Genomic DNA, 15456 nt, shown 5'->3' on the forward strand with positions numbered 1-15456 from the left:
AGCAGAGCTAAAAATACTTCACTGCTTAGCTCAGAAGTGGTTCAACATCTTTCTTGCTAGGCTTAAACACATTATTAGAGCATTCACACCACACAGAAAATAGCAAGAGCACAATGGCATCTCATCAATGGTTTACTATCCTCTTTAAAAAAGTTATTCTAAATAGCTATTGTGTCGTTATAATAAAATGCTGTTAAGACAAATCATCGAAAAACAGGACCAAATATAACTTAATCAGCACTTCTAAAATATACTCATCCTCACAGCAGTATCCAAATGAGAATACTGTACACGTTTATTTAGCAGGGATTTAATTACACAGAATGGCAACACAGTAAAAAAAAAGATACAGAATAAATGTAGAAAACTTCACTGCAGCAATAATATACATCAAACACGATTCTTCAAGGCAGATACTGTCCTCCACGCGCTCTAAACAGCCATCTCCATCTTAATGGATGGGTGAGGGTTGTAGCCCTCAATCTGGAAGTCTTCAGCCTTGAAGTCATCAATTCTGTCAACCTCTCGGAGGATTTTGAGTTTCGGGAAAGGCCTTGGTTCTCGCTGAAGCTGCAAACAACGCAAGACCGTTACGACCTGCTCTAGCTCTGCTCCCTGTGCCCCTCTGGGGACTGCACACAGGTGTAACTGCGGACTCGGGACGCTGATGAGTGTGGCCACCAACAAGCTATTTGGTGGAACCCAAGTGACGGCACCCTGGTGGCTCCCGGGCCCGAGTTCTGAGTTCTCCTAACAATGCAACAAACACCTGCTTACCTCACACACAAGCTGAGGGCTGTGGCAACCTTTTAAGTGAGTCTGTCAGCACTGACCCACCTCTGGTCCTCTCCTGCTCTATCTACCCCATCCCCTCATACACAAGACTGAAAGGAGCCACCACAGGGAAGCCACTGTACAGCGCTGATGGCCCATTTCAGAAATGCTAACTCAGCTATGCTATAAGTCCTTTTTGCCTGTGATTCATTCTAACAGCATTTTATTATAACATAATGACTATTTAGGATAAGCTTTTTTTTTTTTTTTTTAAGTTATAGTACCTTGCAATGGTTTCTAAGTGTTCAAGTGAAAAGCAGAGGCAGACATCCTCACTTCAGACCAAAAGCTAGAAATGACTAAGCTTGGTGAGAGGCACTTCAACAGCTGAGGTAGGCTGGCTGACATGTGGGCCGCTTCACCAAACAGTCAAGTCATAAGGTAAAGGAAAAGTTCCTGAAGAAACTTACAAGTGTACCAGCACAAGGATCTGGATTTGAGCCCCCACCCCCCACCTCCCACCTCCAGGGGGGACACTTCACAAAGGTCTTTCTCTCTCCCTCTCAATTTCTCTCTGTCCTACCCAATACAGTGGGGGAAGGGCCACCAGGAGCAGTGGATTCACACTGTAGGTGCCAAGCCCCAGCAGTAATCCTGGAGGCAAAACAAACGAATCTTACAAGTGTTACTCCAGTCAACATATGAAGAACAAAACAGTCAAGCAATCTCGCTGCTGACTTGGGAGAAGCCTCAGGGTCTGGGTAGACTATCACACCAGCCATGGCGTTCACCTACACCTAAGCCTGGTCCAGAGCCAAGGTCCTAACTACCCAGTTCTACGAGGGCCAAGAGAGGTGAGGACTGCAGACGCCTGAAGCTAGCAGTGGTTGATTCTTGAGGTCTAGGGAGAGATGTCTCCCTGACAGTGAGATACAAGGAGAGGCAGAGGCTAGACAGCAGTTTTTCAATGTCCCTAACATAGAAGATGCCAGCTGGGACTCTCAGAGAAGTCAGTGCCTGGCTTCAAAGCTTCAAGAGACAGGCCGACTGTCTCAGCAGGGGCTTATGCAGTGGGTAACTTTAAGTTGAAGCCACTATTTACTTCCATTCTGTAAATTCTGAGAACCTTGAGAATTAGACTATATCTGTTCTGCTTGTGTTCTACAGATGGAAAAAACCAAACCAAACAAACACTCATTTGTTCACAAAACAGCAGACCCAAGGAGAAACACAGAGACGGGGAAATGGTCAGTGCAGAGCAGTCTGAACACACGCTTACTAAGTTCCCCATTTTATACAGGAGTGGCTTGTGACAGACAGACAGTACCATCAACGTCAACTCTATCACCATGACAAGTATAACACGGCACTGCATCAGAGGACAGAGAACGGGGTGGAGGATGGAGGGTGGGCTTCGGGCCAGGTGCGAGACAGAGGAGCACCAAGACTGGGTGGGGGGCAGATCTGCAACAAGTTGCTAGGTTCTACACAAGTGCTAGCAGCTGTATTTACTGTGACTACTAATAAATAAATAAATGAGCAAGTATAATAAGAGAAGAGCCTGAAATACTGCAAGCTTTGCCCAGATGTGACACGGACACAGAAGTAAACACACCATGTTGGGAGAATGGTGCCGATGGACTTTCTCCACACAGGTACAAAACGTGCTAGAGTGTGGATGCCCAAGCTGGTACCGCTGGCACTCATAGCTACAGCCCCACACGCGGTGCTTCAGCAGAAACCAGCCGACGGCAGTGTGTGTGGCCGGGCAATGACCGCAGCATCTATGCTGACAGCAGCGGCTCTGCTCCTCACGGCGTGGCCGATGGCCACTCACAGGCCACCTCACTTGGCACTTGCTGGGCCGAGAAGCCCACGTGAGGGTGTGTGTAGGTCACTGCTGTGCTAATTTGGGCCCTGGGCAGGGTACTGAACCGGTCACCCCAGATACCGAGGGACACCGTGCCTTGTGCTTCACAGCACCTGTCCTACTGAGTGTCTGCGGCCGTTGAGGGGTGAGTCTGTCATCTGTCCCCAAGCTGGAGAGGTGCGGTGAGAGCAGATTCTCTGGTCACAGAACTGAGTGGAGGACCTCGCTCACTAGGGATGTCAGGAGGACAGGATTATGGGTAAGATCTCTTACCTGGGAGTCAGGCGGTAGTGCAGTGGGTTAAAGCGCAGGTGGCGTGAAGCACAAGGACCGGCTTAAGGATCCCAGTTTGAGCCCCTGGCTCCCCACCTGCAGGGGAGTCACTTCACAAGCGGTGAAGCAGGTCTGCAGGTGTCTGTCTTTCTCTCCCCTCTCTGTCTTCCCTTCCTCTCTCCATTTCTCTCTGTCCTATCCAACAATGACGACATCAATAACAACAATAACTACAACAATAAAACAATAAGGGCAACAAAAGAGAATAAGTAAATAAATATAAAAAAATTAAAAAAAAAATCTCTTACCTGTGTCTTCAGTGGCTCGATGTGATTCAGGTAGATATGCGCATCACCCAACGTGTGTACAAAGTCACCTGGCTAAATGCCACGGGAGAAAGCAGAGTGATCAGTGTTTTAGCATCGTGTCCTTTAAAATGCAACGTTAAGATCTATAGTGCTTGTATATATCCCAGTTAGAATACAGCCATTAAAAAAGGAGAATGTAGCCGTTGATTCCTGGATTTGTCCTATTTTGAAAACACTAGTGATACATAAACTTGTTACAGAACACCAGATAAAGTCCATGGGGGATTACATAAGCAGTGAGCTCACTTCTTTGATATATGACTTCTTTGTTATCTTTATTTGTTAGATAGAGACGGCCAGAAATTAAGAGGGAAGAGATAGAGAGGGAGAGAGACAGAGAGACACCTGCAGCCCTGCTTCACCACTCGCAAAGCTTTCCCCCTGCAGGTGGGGACCAGGGCTCGAACCCTGGTCCTTGTGCTAATGTGGCACAATCAGCCAGGTGTGCCACCACCCGGCCCCTGGAGTTCGTTTCCTGCTTAAAACTAGTCAGGACTGAGAAACAGCTCATCCAACAGAATGTCCTGATGGGAGCTGCTTGGACAGCACGTGGGCTCTCTCCTCTCTAGACACAAGTGAGATGAAACCGGTCAGAGACCGAGTTCTCTCCAACTAGCTTTCCCTGGTGGAGCACCTAAAAGCTCTGTGCGCCAAGCTGTCGCTGCCCCCAGGAGCCCACCTTCAGGCATGTGATGTGGGCGATCATGTAGGTGAGCAGTGCGTAGCTGTCCCTGCCCCCAGGAGCCCACCTTCAGGCCTGTGATGTGGGCGATCATGTAGGTGAGCAGTGCGTAGCTGTCCCTGCCCCCAGGAGCCCACCTTCAGGCCTGTGATGTGGGCGATCATGTAGGTGAGCAGTGCATAGCTGTCCCTGCCCCCAGGAGCCCACCTTCAGGCCTGTGATGTGGGCGATCATGTAGGTGAGCAGTGCGTAGCTGTCCCTGCCCCCAGGAGCCCACCTTCAGGCCTGTGATGTGGGCGATCATGTAGGTGAGCAGTGCGTAGCTGTCCCTGCCCCCAGGAGCCCACCTTCAGGCCTGTGATGTGGGTGATCATGTAGGTGAGCAGTGCGTAGCTGTCCCTGCCCCCAGGAGCCCACCTTCAGGCCTGTGATGTGGGTGATCATGTAGGTGAGCAGTGCGTAGCTGTCCCTGCCCCCAGGAGCCCACCTTCAGGCCTGTGATGTGGGCGATCATGTAGGTGAGCAGTGCGTAGCTGGCGATGTTGAAAGGCACACCCAGGCCCATGTCTCCAGACCTCTGGTACAACTGGCAGGACAGCTCACCGTTCACCACATAGAACTGGCAGAGGGCGTGGCACGGAGGCAGGGCCATGAGAGGCAGATCTAGGACCCAGGGCAGAGGAAAGTAAGGATGGGACGGCCTTAAAGAGCACAACTGTGGGTTAAGCAAAATGGGAGAATCCCAAGCCAAGTCACAGAGCCAAGGCCAGCTGGCGCCGGCCCCTCACATCAAAAGCCAGTGACAACCCCAGGATGGTACCAAAGCCAGTGGAGGCTTGCCCACCAGCAAGAGACATCCATGGGTGTCCTCCACAGCTCAGCTCTGTGCTGCTGCCCACGCTGAAATTAACTGCCTGCACTACCTTCACAGCACCGAACTACAGCTCACAGAAAACAAATGCCAGGCACAGTCTCCTACCGTCAACGTTTCTGTTGTAAATGCAAATATTCCACTCTGGGTAGTACTGGACTTTGGCAGAGTTAAAACTTTGATAGAGTTTAAAATGGTAATTAACATAACATGGAGACTTCTGTCCCAATTTAAGACATTAAAGTGTCAAGATCTGACTACCTTAAGATATGAAGACGCCTTTCTTACACGTGAGGGCTCAGGTTAAGCCTCTGGTAAAGCCCAGCACAGAGCAGCGCTCTGGTCCCTCCCCAATAAACACATGAAACTAAACTACTGAAATGAGGCGTGCCCTTTGGCAAGCTGAAATCCCCTTGGACAAGGCAAGAATAAACGTAAATAAAGGCCATCTGGGTCCAACCCCACCTCCACTGTCTGACGTTAAACTGGACCAAGCAGAAATTGCTCAACTAGGAACAGCTGTTCCACACAAGACCAGCGTCTCCCTTTCGTGGGACAAAGATGCTCTGACCTTTTGGATTCCAAGCACACAAGATGATTCTTCTGTCATCAGGGTTGGATTTGATGGTGTCGATCACTTTTTGTAACTGGTCTACTCCTTGGCCTGAATAATCTGTAGGAGCATCAAAAGAGAGAGAGGTAGAGGGTCGTGTCCCCTCAGGGCAAACGCCACTTGCTGCCATCACACGAAGCTCTAGCTCAGGTCTTTCCTCCCCGGAGAACCTGCCTGCAAGCTCTCGTAACATGAAACTGCACGACCAGCGCCGTTAACGTTGTGTAGACACAGCCACTGAAAAGCCACCTTTTCCATCTGGACCTATGAAGGCAACTTCCCAGTCCTTGGCAGCCACCATCCTACTTCCGGCTCTAAGAATTTGCCCCCATCAGGTTGCAAAGTGTTTTTAGACTGACTGAAGTTGCCAACCGTCAGACGGTCTCAGGAACACGCATAAAACGCAGACCTGACTTTTTGGAAAGCATTCTGACATCAGTCTCAAATCCCTCTAGCCTACGCGACTGTCCCTTGTAGATGAGACTCCAAGTCGCTGGTCCCTGCCCAGCCAGCAAGCTTACTTCCTGCACCTGTGTAGACGCAGCCTGAGGCAGGCGCTTCTATCTGCAGCCTCTGTCTTAAGGCCAAGCAAAACAGGCAGGCTCCATTGGACCAGTGACCCAGCAAATGGCAAGAGTCAAATGAAAGGAGAGTGCCAGGAGTGACAACTTTCATCTCTTTCTTGTTTAAATTAAAAGTCTTTTTTTTAAATGCAGTTATTCAATGACAAAGGGAAATAATATCATGAAACAGCTGATGACGAATAGTGTGTAGAGCCTATCTTCACTTTTGATAAAAAATCAAGATGCATACAAAAAATGGGAAGGTTATACACCGAAATACAAAGAGAAGTACTGACTTCCACTCACTGACTGATTATTCTTCCGTTTACTTTTGTACAGGTTTTGAAACATAATTATTTCTCAAGAAGCACAGATCAATCAGTTACTGGTTAAACATCAGGGGAGTTCAGCCATCAAGGTCTGCAACCCTGGTTTTTTTGGGGGACCATGCAGTGGTACACCCGGTTAATCACACACATTACAGTGTGCAAGGACCCAGGTTCAAGCCTCTGGTCCCCACCTGCAGGGGGAGAAAGAAGCTTTGCGAGTGGTGAAGCAGGGCTGCAGGTGTCTCTCTCCCTATCTCCCATTCTCCTTCAATTTCTGTCTCTATACAACAATATAAATAAGTAAATAAATTAGAAACTAAAAAAAACCAATCATTAAAAAATTATCATCTTTATTTATTAGAGAAAGACCGTCATAAATCAAGAGGGAAAGGGGAGATAGAGAGGAAGACAGAGACACTTGCAGCCCAGCTTCTCCCCTTGTGAAGCCTCCCCCCTGCAGGTGGGGCCGGGGGCTTGAACCTGGGTCCTAGCGCACTGTAACGTGTGCACTTGACCTGGCCAGGTGGGGCCGGGGGCTTGAACCCGGGTCCTAGCGCACTGTAACGTGTGCACTTGACCTGGCCAGGTGGGGCCGGGGGCTTGAACCCGGGTCCTAGCGCACTGTAACGTGTGCACTTGACCTGGCCAGGTGGGGCCGGGGGCTTGAACCCGGGTCCTAGCGCACTGTAACGTGTGCACTTGACCTGGCCAGGTGGGGCCGGGGGCCTGAACCCGGGTCCTAGCGCACTGTAACGTGTGCACTTGACCTGGCCAGGTGGGGCCGGGGGCCTGAACCCGGGTCCTAGCGCACTGTAACGTGTGCACTTGACCTGGCCAGGTGGGGCCGGGGGCCTGAACCCGGGTCCTAGCGCACTGTAACGTGTGCACTTGACCTGGCCAGGTGGGGCCGGGGGCCTGAACCCGGGTCCTAGCGCACTGTAACGTGTGCACTTGACCTGGCCAGGTGGGGCCGGGGGCCTGAACCCGGGTCCTAGCGCACTGTAACGTGTGCACTTGACCTGGCCAGGTGGGGCCGGGGGCCAGAACCCGGGTCCTAGCGCACTGTAACGTGTGCACTTGACCTGGCCAGGTGGGGCCGGGGGCCTGAACCCGGGTCCTAGCGCACTGTAACGTGTGCACTTGACCTGGCCAGGTGGGGCCGGGGGCCAGAACCCGGGTCCTAGCGCACTGTAACGTGTGCACTTGACCTGGCCAGGTGGGGCCGGGGGCCTGAACCCGGGTCCTAGCGCACTGTAACGTGTGCACTTGACCTGGCCAGGTGGGGCCGGGGGCCTGAACCCGGGTCCTAGCGCACTGTAACGTGTGCACTTGACCTGGCCAGGTGGGGCCGGGGGCCTGAACCCGGGTCCTAGCGCACTGTAACGTGTGCACTTGACCTGGCCAGGTGGGGCCGGGGGCCTGAACCCGGGTCCTAGCGCACTGTAACGTGTGCACTTGACCTGGCCAGGTGGGGCCGGGGGCTTGAACCCGGGTCCTAGCGCACTGTAACGTGTGCACTTGACCTGGCCAGGTGGGGCCGGGGGCTTGAACCCGGGTCCTAGCGCACTGTAACGTGTGCACTTGACCTGGCCAGGTGGGGCCGGGGGCTTGAACCCGGGTCCTAGCGCACTGTAACGTGTGCACTTGACCTGGCCAGGTGGGGCCGGGGGCTTGAACCCGGGTCCTAGCGCACTGTAACGTGTGCACTTGACCTGGCCAGGTGGGGCCGGGGGCTTGAACCCGGGTCCTAGCGCACTGTAACGTGTGCACTTGACCTGGCCAGGTGGGGCCGGGGGCTTGAACCCGGGTCCTAGCGCACTGTAACATGTGCACTTGACCTGGCCAGGTGGGGCCGGGGGCTTGAACCTGGGTCCTAGCGCACTGTAACGTGTGCACTTGACCTGGCCTCCACTTTCATCTTTCTCTGTCCCAACCGGGCAGGGAGGGAACTGTGCCGTCAGTGTGCTGGGTGGCTCAGTTTTGAAAAAGGAGACCAAAGGTGCTGGAAAGCGATTCCTGGGAGTCTCGTCTCCCAGATGGCTTCCCGCCTTGTTCTCCAACACACAAAACGACTTTATCTGCCAGCACCACAGGTGTGGGGCGTGTCAAGCACCAAGCATGTGCTGGCTTTCAAGAGGTTCCACCGTGGCTTCTCTACCTGCATGTGAAATGCCAGGGCAGCTCTGTGTCTGCTTCCCGGCGCCTCCCTCTGAGCATGGACAAGCCTGGGCCATGCCAGGCACTCGGGCAGTGTGAGAACAATCTGTCTCCTCACCTGAGTCTTTATCTTTGTATTCGGCCCCAAAGTGCCTCCACTGAAAGCCGTAAACCGGGCCCAAGTCCCCTTCCTCTCTGGCGGAGAATCCTAGGCTGTCCAAGAAGTCTCGAGACCCGTTGGCATCCCAGATTCTCACGCCCTTGGAAGACAGCTCCTTAGCGTTGGTGGATCCCTGGAAGAGACAGGATGGGTCAGGCGTCCGGGTGAGCTGAGTCACTGGGATTGACTCCGGGGTCTCCAGCCAGCAGCCTCAGCCTGTGCTCACTCAGACACAAGTCCCTGCACGGCCGGCCTCTTGTAAAAAGGCTGCTTCCAGCCCAACTCTTGGCCTCGTCTTTTCTTTGGAACCAGCCTCTCAGTATTTCTCCTGTTTCTTAAGCAAATGTATTTCTACATGTGATACTCAAGAATGAACCTAATGTCTCCTGTTCGTCTGGTATATAGGACATTTCTCCCGATGGTCTAATATCACTCTTTCAGGCAAAGGAAGCAGCGACATATTTCACTGTAAAATCATATTTACGGGGGGTGGGAGTCGGGCGGTAGCACAATGGGTCAGGCGCATTTGGTGCCAAGTGCAAAGACCGGCTCAAGGATCCCAGTTCGAGCTCCCGGCTCCCCACCTGTAGGGGGGTCTCTTCACAGTGGTGAAGCAGGTCTGCAGGTGTCTATCTTCCCCTCCTCTCTCCATTTCTATGTCCTATACAACGACAACAATAACAACCACAATGAATAAAAAAAAAAACCACAAGGGCAACATAAGGGAAAAAAAATGGCCTCTAGGAGCAGTGGATTCATGGTGCAGGCACCGAGCCCAGCAATAACCCTGGAGGCAAGAAGAAAAAATCATATTCACCACACAGTAAGTACTAAGTGCTAGGACCACACAATGATCCAGGTTCAAGCCCCCACTCCCTACCTGCAGGGAGGACTCTTTACTAGTGGCAAAGCAAGTCTGCAGGAATCTACCTTTCTCTCTCCTCCCCTCTCACTTTCTCTGTCCTATCCAAAAAAAAAAAAAAGGAAAAACTGGCCGCCAGGAGGCTGGCAGTGGATTTGTACTGCTGACTCTGGACCCCAGTGATAACCCTGGAGGCAAAGAAAAAAATCCCATTGACCTCTAACTCACTTTTGCTTTTATTTATTTATTTATTTATTTATTTATTTATTTATTCCTTTTTGTTGCCCTTGTTGTTTTATTGTAGTTATTATGGGATCCTTACACCAGTCCTTGTGCTTTGTGCCACCTGCGCTTAACCCTCTGCGCTACTGCTCAACTCTCTCACTTTTGCTTCTTCTGCCAAGTGTGAGCCTTATAGTGATTTCTCTTACTGACCTGAAGATCTGCTCATGTCACCCTGATCCACACTGTTCAATCTGCCCCAGGGCCAGAGCAAGTCGTCCTGAGCATGGCATGCGGCGTGGGCCAGGGCCAGAGCAAGCTGCCCTGAGTGTCCTAGCATGGCATGCAGCGCCAGCTACAAGCAAGGCTGGAAAGCCACACAGCCAGGCTCAGGGCCTGCTGGCTCTGCCCCTGCTGAGCAGCTCCTGACAACTTCTGGTCTCACTGCCAACACCTGGACAGGAGCCAGTCGTGGCGGTGACCGCACTGCAGGAGCAGACCACGTGCTGCGCACCTCCACCTCTGCACCTTGCTCAGTTACCTGAAGGCCCCCACAGGCTACTCCTGTTTCCTCAAGTCGCCACCGGGGAGGTTCTATCAGTCTGGCAGAGTCCTGGCAAGGACTGCTTAGACTCTAGAATTCAAGCACTTCAGCACAACAGGAAAACTTTTTTTCTTTTCCCTCCAGGGTTATTGCTGGGGCTCAGTGCCTGCACCATGAATCCACTGCCCCTGGAGGCCATTTCTTTTGTTGTCCTTATTGTTGTAGCCTTGTTGTGGTTATTATTGTTGTTATTGATGTCATTTGTTTTTTTGTATAGGACAAAGAGAAATGGAGAGAGGAGGAGAGAATCGACTGTGAATCGACTCCTCTGCAGGTGGGGAGCTGGGATCTCGAACCAGGATCCTTACGTCGGTCCTTGCGCTTTGCACCATGTGTGCTTAGCCCGCTGCGCTACTGCCTGACCCCTGGCGAAAACACATTTTATCTCTGGGCATCTCATCTTATCCCTTCCTTCCTTCCTTCCTTTCTTCTTGCCACCACGGTTACTGCCAGGGCTCAGTGCCTGTATGCTGATCTATCACTCCCACAAGCCATTTCTTCCCCTTTCTTCCTGTCTCTTTTGTCAAGGCAATGAGAAATTGAGAGGGGAGATGGAGATACCTGCAGCACTGCTTCCCCACTATGAAGCTGCTCTGCCACTACTCAGGTCTTATGCGGCATGTACCCCCACCACTGCCTGGCCTGACAGCAACTCCTTCTCTATCAGTCTTCATTCATCTTCAGGGCCGGGTGGTAGTGCAGCAGGTTAAGCACATTGTATGAAGCGCAAGGACCGGCATAAGGATCCGGGTTCAAGCCCCGGGATCCCCACCTGCAGGGGAGTCGCTTCACAAGTGGTGAAGCAGGTCTGCAGGTGTCTGTCTTTCTCTCCCCCTCTCTGTCTCCCCTCCTCTCTCCATTTCTCTCTTTCCTATCCTATGACAGTAATAACAACAACAAAGAAAACAAAAAGAAAGGGGGAAAATGGCCTCCAGGAGCAGTGGATTCGTAGTGCAGGCACCAAGCCCCAGCAATACTCCAGAGGCAGAAAAAAAATTTTTTTCCCTTCAACAAATCATTTCTCAAATGTTCATACATGATCTGAAAAGCCTCCCTTCTCTATCCAATTGCCTGGAGTCTAGCTTGCAAGTATCCTGTCCTGAGGTTTCCAACGACGCTGCTGGAGCCAGAGTGGCACAGGCAGCCGAGACAGGCCTGTGAGTGCGCATGGAAAGGCCACAGACGCAGAGCTCGGGAGACAGGCTGGACCCAAACTTAGAGCTCTGGAGAGTCAGAGGCCTTGTTTGGGGTCTGCTTTGGCTCAAGTCCCCACAAGCCACACCAAGTGCTCTGTCGACGGGAACTTTTAACTCCACCCAGAACTCGGTCCACCTCCTCGTACTCTGAATACGCCTGGCAGGCTTGTCTGGAGCAGGGGCAGAAGCTGAAGCGTGGCAGCTGCTCCCCGTGACTCCAGCTCCAGAGGGTCAGGCTGTGAACTGGGCTCTGTGTTCAGCAATCACTGAGTGCCCGCGCGCGTGAGGCTGTGGCAGCAAGCAGAACCCAACTCCGTCTTTACCAGGTTCATCCTGTTTCCTGTTTCCTGTATTTACAGGCAGATGCTATACATCTGGTGCTGGCTGACAGTCTCCAGGAAGACTGGGTGGGTGTGGAGAAGGGCCGGGTGCTGGTGATCGCGGCCTTGGACGGGGAGGTCACTGAGCACGTGCAAACAAAATGAGGGGGTCATGCTCCATGTGGAGGAAGAAGGCTCCAGAAACAAGACTAGGAAATGCCAGAGCCCTGGGGGGTAAGAGCCCAGCGTCCAGAAATGAGCCAAGAGGCCGGCGGCTGGAGCAGAATGACAGAGCAGTAGCCGAGGCTAGAGCTGGCATACAGGCTAAGGAAGGACCTTATCACTGCTATTATTACTGTACACGGGGGTGCTGGGAGGCCTTATCACTATTATTACTGTATACAGGGTGCTGGGAGGCCTTATCACTATTATTACTGTACACGGGGGTGCTGGGGGGGCCTTATCACTATTATTACTGTATATGGGGGTGCTGGGGGGCCTTATCACTATTATTACTGTATACGGGGTGCTGGGGGCCTTATCACTATTATTACTGTACACGGGGTGCTGGGGGCCTTATCACTATTATTACTGTACACGGGGATGCTGGGGACCTTATCACTATTATTACTGTATACGGGGTGCTGGGGGCCTTATCACTATTATTACTGTACACGGGGTGCTGGGGGGCCTTATCACTATTATTACTGTATACGGGGATGCTGGGGGGCCTTATCACTATTATTACTGTACACGGGGGTGCTGGGGGGCCTTATCACTATTATTACTGTACACGGGGGTGCTGGGAGGCCTTATCACTATTATTACTGTACACGGGGGTGCTGGGGGGGCCTTATCACTATTATTACTGTATATGGGGGTGCTGGGGGGCCTTATCACTATTATTACTGTATACGGGGATGCTGGGGGGCCTTATCACTATTATTACTGTATACGGGGTGCTGGGGGCCTTATCACTATTATTACTGTACACGGGGTGCTGGGGTCTTATCACTATTATTACTGTATACGGGGATGCTGGGGGGCCTTATCACTATTATTACTGTATACGGGGTGCTGGGGGGCCTTATCACTATTACTACTGTACACGGGGTGCTGGGGGCCTTATCACTATTATTACTGTATACGGGGGTGCTGGGTAGTGAACCTGGGGCTTGGGAGCTCGGCCAGCAGGAGCCCGTGATGACACCTGGTGGACTGAAGACAGACAGACACCCGCACTGTGACAGCGAGCTGCCAGCCCCTCACCTTGATGAACCACAGCAGCTCTTCCAGAACACCTTTCCAGAACACGCGCTTGGTTGTCAGCAGAGGAAACTCATCTAGAAAGGGGTGTACACCATGGAAGCTGGAGATGCAAGACAGACAGACAGACAGCCGACTCGCCCCCGGAAGGGGGGTCGACTGCCTGAAGACAGACAGACAGCCAACTCGCCCCCAGAAGGGGGTACACTGCCCCCTCCCCGTCCCCCTCCCCCTCCGCCTCCCCCTCCCCCCGCCCCCTCCCCCTCCCCGCCTCCCCCGCCCACCTCGGAGGCTGTAGCGCGCCTGCAGGCCGAACACCGACAGGACCCCGGTGCCCGTGCGCTCCTGCTTGCGGGCCCCGCAGCGAAGGATGTGCCGCACCTGCCGCAGGTACTGCAGCTCCCCGTGCGGCTCCGGGTGCGGGTCCCCGGGCTCCTGGGGCGAGGCGACGGGCGGGCGAGTGGGCTCGGAGCCGGCGGGCATGGCGCGGGCCGGTGCGGGGTGCCGGGGGCCGCGAGCGGGAAGAGCCGGCCTGGAAGTTAATTTTCCCGCCGCGCGGCGACTCCGCCTTTTCCTGCGGGCGGCGCACGGCTGGGCGGGGGTTCCGGGCTGCAGGGGGCGGGAGTCCCGGGCTGCAGGGGGCGGGAGTCCCGGGCTGCAGGGGGCGGGGGTTCCGGGCTGCAGGGGGCGGGGAGTCCCGGGCTGCAGGGGGCGGGGGTTCCGGGCTGCAGGGGGCGGGGAGTCCCGGGCTGCAGGGGGTGGGGGGTCCCGGGCTGCAGGGGGCGGGGGTTCCGGGCTGCAGGGGGCGGGGGGTTCCGGGCTGCAGGGGGCGGGGGTTCCGGGCTGCAGGGGGCGGGGAGTCCCGGGCTGCAGGGGGTGGGGGGTCCCGGGCTGCAGGGGGCGGGGGTTCCGGGCTGCAGGGGGCGGGGGTTCCGGGCTGCAGGGGGCGGGGAGTCCCGGGCTGCAGGGGGCGGGGGGTCCCGGGCTGCAGGGGGCGGGGGTCCCGGGCTGCAGGGGGCGGGGGTCCTGGCTGCAGGGTGGTTCCCGGGCTGCAGGGGGTGGGGAGTCCCGGGCTGCAGGGGGCGGGGGTTCTGGGCTGCAGGGGGCGGGGGTCCCGGGCTGCAGGGGTGAAGGTTCCGGGCTGCAGGGGGTGGGGAGTCCCGGGCTGCAGGGGGCGGGGGTTCTGGGCTGCAGGGGGCGGGTGTCCCGGGCTGCAGGGGTGAAGGTTCCGGGCTGCAGGGGGGCGGGTGTCCCGGGCTGCAGGGGTGAAGGTTCCGGGCTGCAGGGGGCGGGTGTCCCGGGCTGCAGGGGTGAAGGTTCCGGGCTGCAGGGGGCAGGGGTCCCGGGCTGCAGGGGGTGAAGGTCCGGGCTGCAGGGGGCGGGGGTTCTGGGCTGCAGGGGGTGGGGAGTCCCGGGCTGCAGGGGGCGGAGGTCCCGGCTCAGATGGCGGGGGTCCCGGTTGCAGGGAGTCGGGGTCCTGGCTGCAGGTGCGGGGTTCCCGGGCTGCAGGTGGCGGGGTGCCCTGGGCTGCAGGAGGAGGGTGGGCCCCCCGGCTGCAGGGTGCGGGGGTCCCTGCTGTAGAGGGGAGTCCTGGCTGCAGGTGCAGGGGTCCCGGCTGCGTTTCCTCTGCTGTCTGCTGGGACCTCAGGCACTGGAGCTGAAAGCCTGGAGAGCTCCCTGCTCTGTCTGATGGGCTGCAGGGGACAGCCCTCACCCCCCTCCCCCGCCCCATCATTTTATTTTATTTTCCTTCCCCAAATTTTATAGTTTTGGGGCGGGGGTAGATAGCATCATGTTTCTGCAAAAGACTCCTGCCTGGGCTCTGAGGTCCCAGGTTCAGTCCCCAGCACCACCATCAGGCAGAGCTGAGCAGGGCTCCGGTAAAAAAAAATAATAAAAAAATGTAGTTTTAAGTTTCAAAGGCACATGTTTAATGCATTTGAGTAGATTTTTACGTACAGTATAAAGTATGCATTAAAATTCTTCATATATAAACATTTAGTTGTGTGGTCATGGAGATGGCGCAGTGATAAAGCTTCGGACTCTCAAGCGGGAGGTCCCGTGTTTGATCTCAAAGCACATGTGCCAGAGTGATGTCTGGTTCGTTCTCTCTCTTTCTGTCTTTCTCATAAATTAAAAAGAAAGAAAAATCTGACTCTAAAAAGTAAAGAAGTAAACATTTAGTTCTCTCAGCACTTTGTTTTTATGTTTTGTTTGCCTTCAGGGTATTGCTAAGGCTTGGTGCTTGCAGTAGGAATCCACCGCCCGGTGGCCATTTTCATTTTGTTGCCATTGTTGTTATTGGATAGGACAGAGAGAAACCGAG

General features: G+C 54.2%; 1 protein-coding gene across 1 annotated transcript; it reads right to left on the minus strand.

Annotated features, from left to right (window-relative positions):
* Positions 1-271: 271 nt before the first annotated feature.
* On the minus strand, positions 272-13646 carry TYMS (thymidylate synthetase). Its single transcript, XM_060200782.1, has 7 exons — positions 13415-13646; positions 13134-13207; positions 8619-8793; positions 5410-5511; positions 4455-4630; positions 3226-3297; positions 272-570 (listed from the first exon to the last, which is right to left on the minus strand). The coding sequence occupies exons 1-7, from the start codon at positions 13611-13613 to the stop codon at positions 433-435; spliced, it is 936 nt and encodes a 311-aa protein (XP_060056765.1). The 5' UTR covers positions 13614-13646; the 3' UTR covers positions 272-432.
* Between the last annotated feature and the right edge of the window lie 1810 nt (positions 13647-15456).

This window comes from Erinaceus europaeus, chromosome 10 (genome assembly GCF_950295315.1).
Source record: "Erinaceus europaeus chromosome 10, mEriEur2.1, whole genome shotgun sequence".
NCBI classification, from domain to species: Eukaryota; Metazoa; Chordata; class Mammalia; order Eulipotyphla; family Erinaceidae; genus Erinaceus; species Erinaceus europaeus.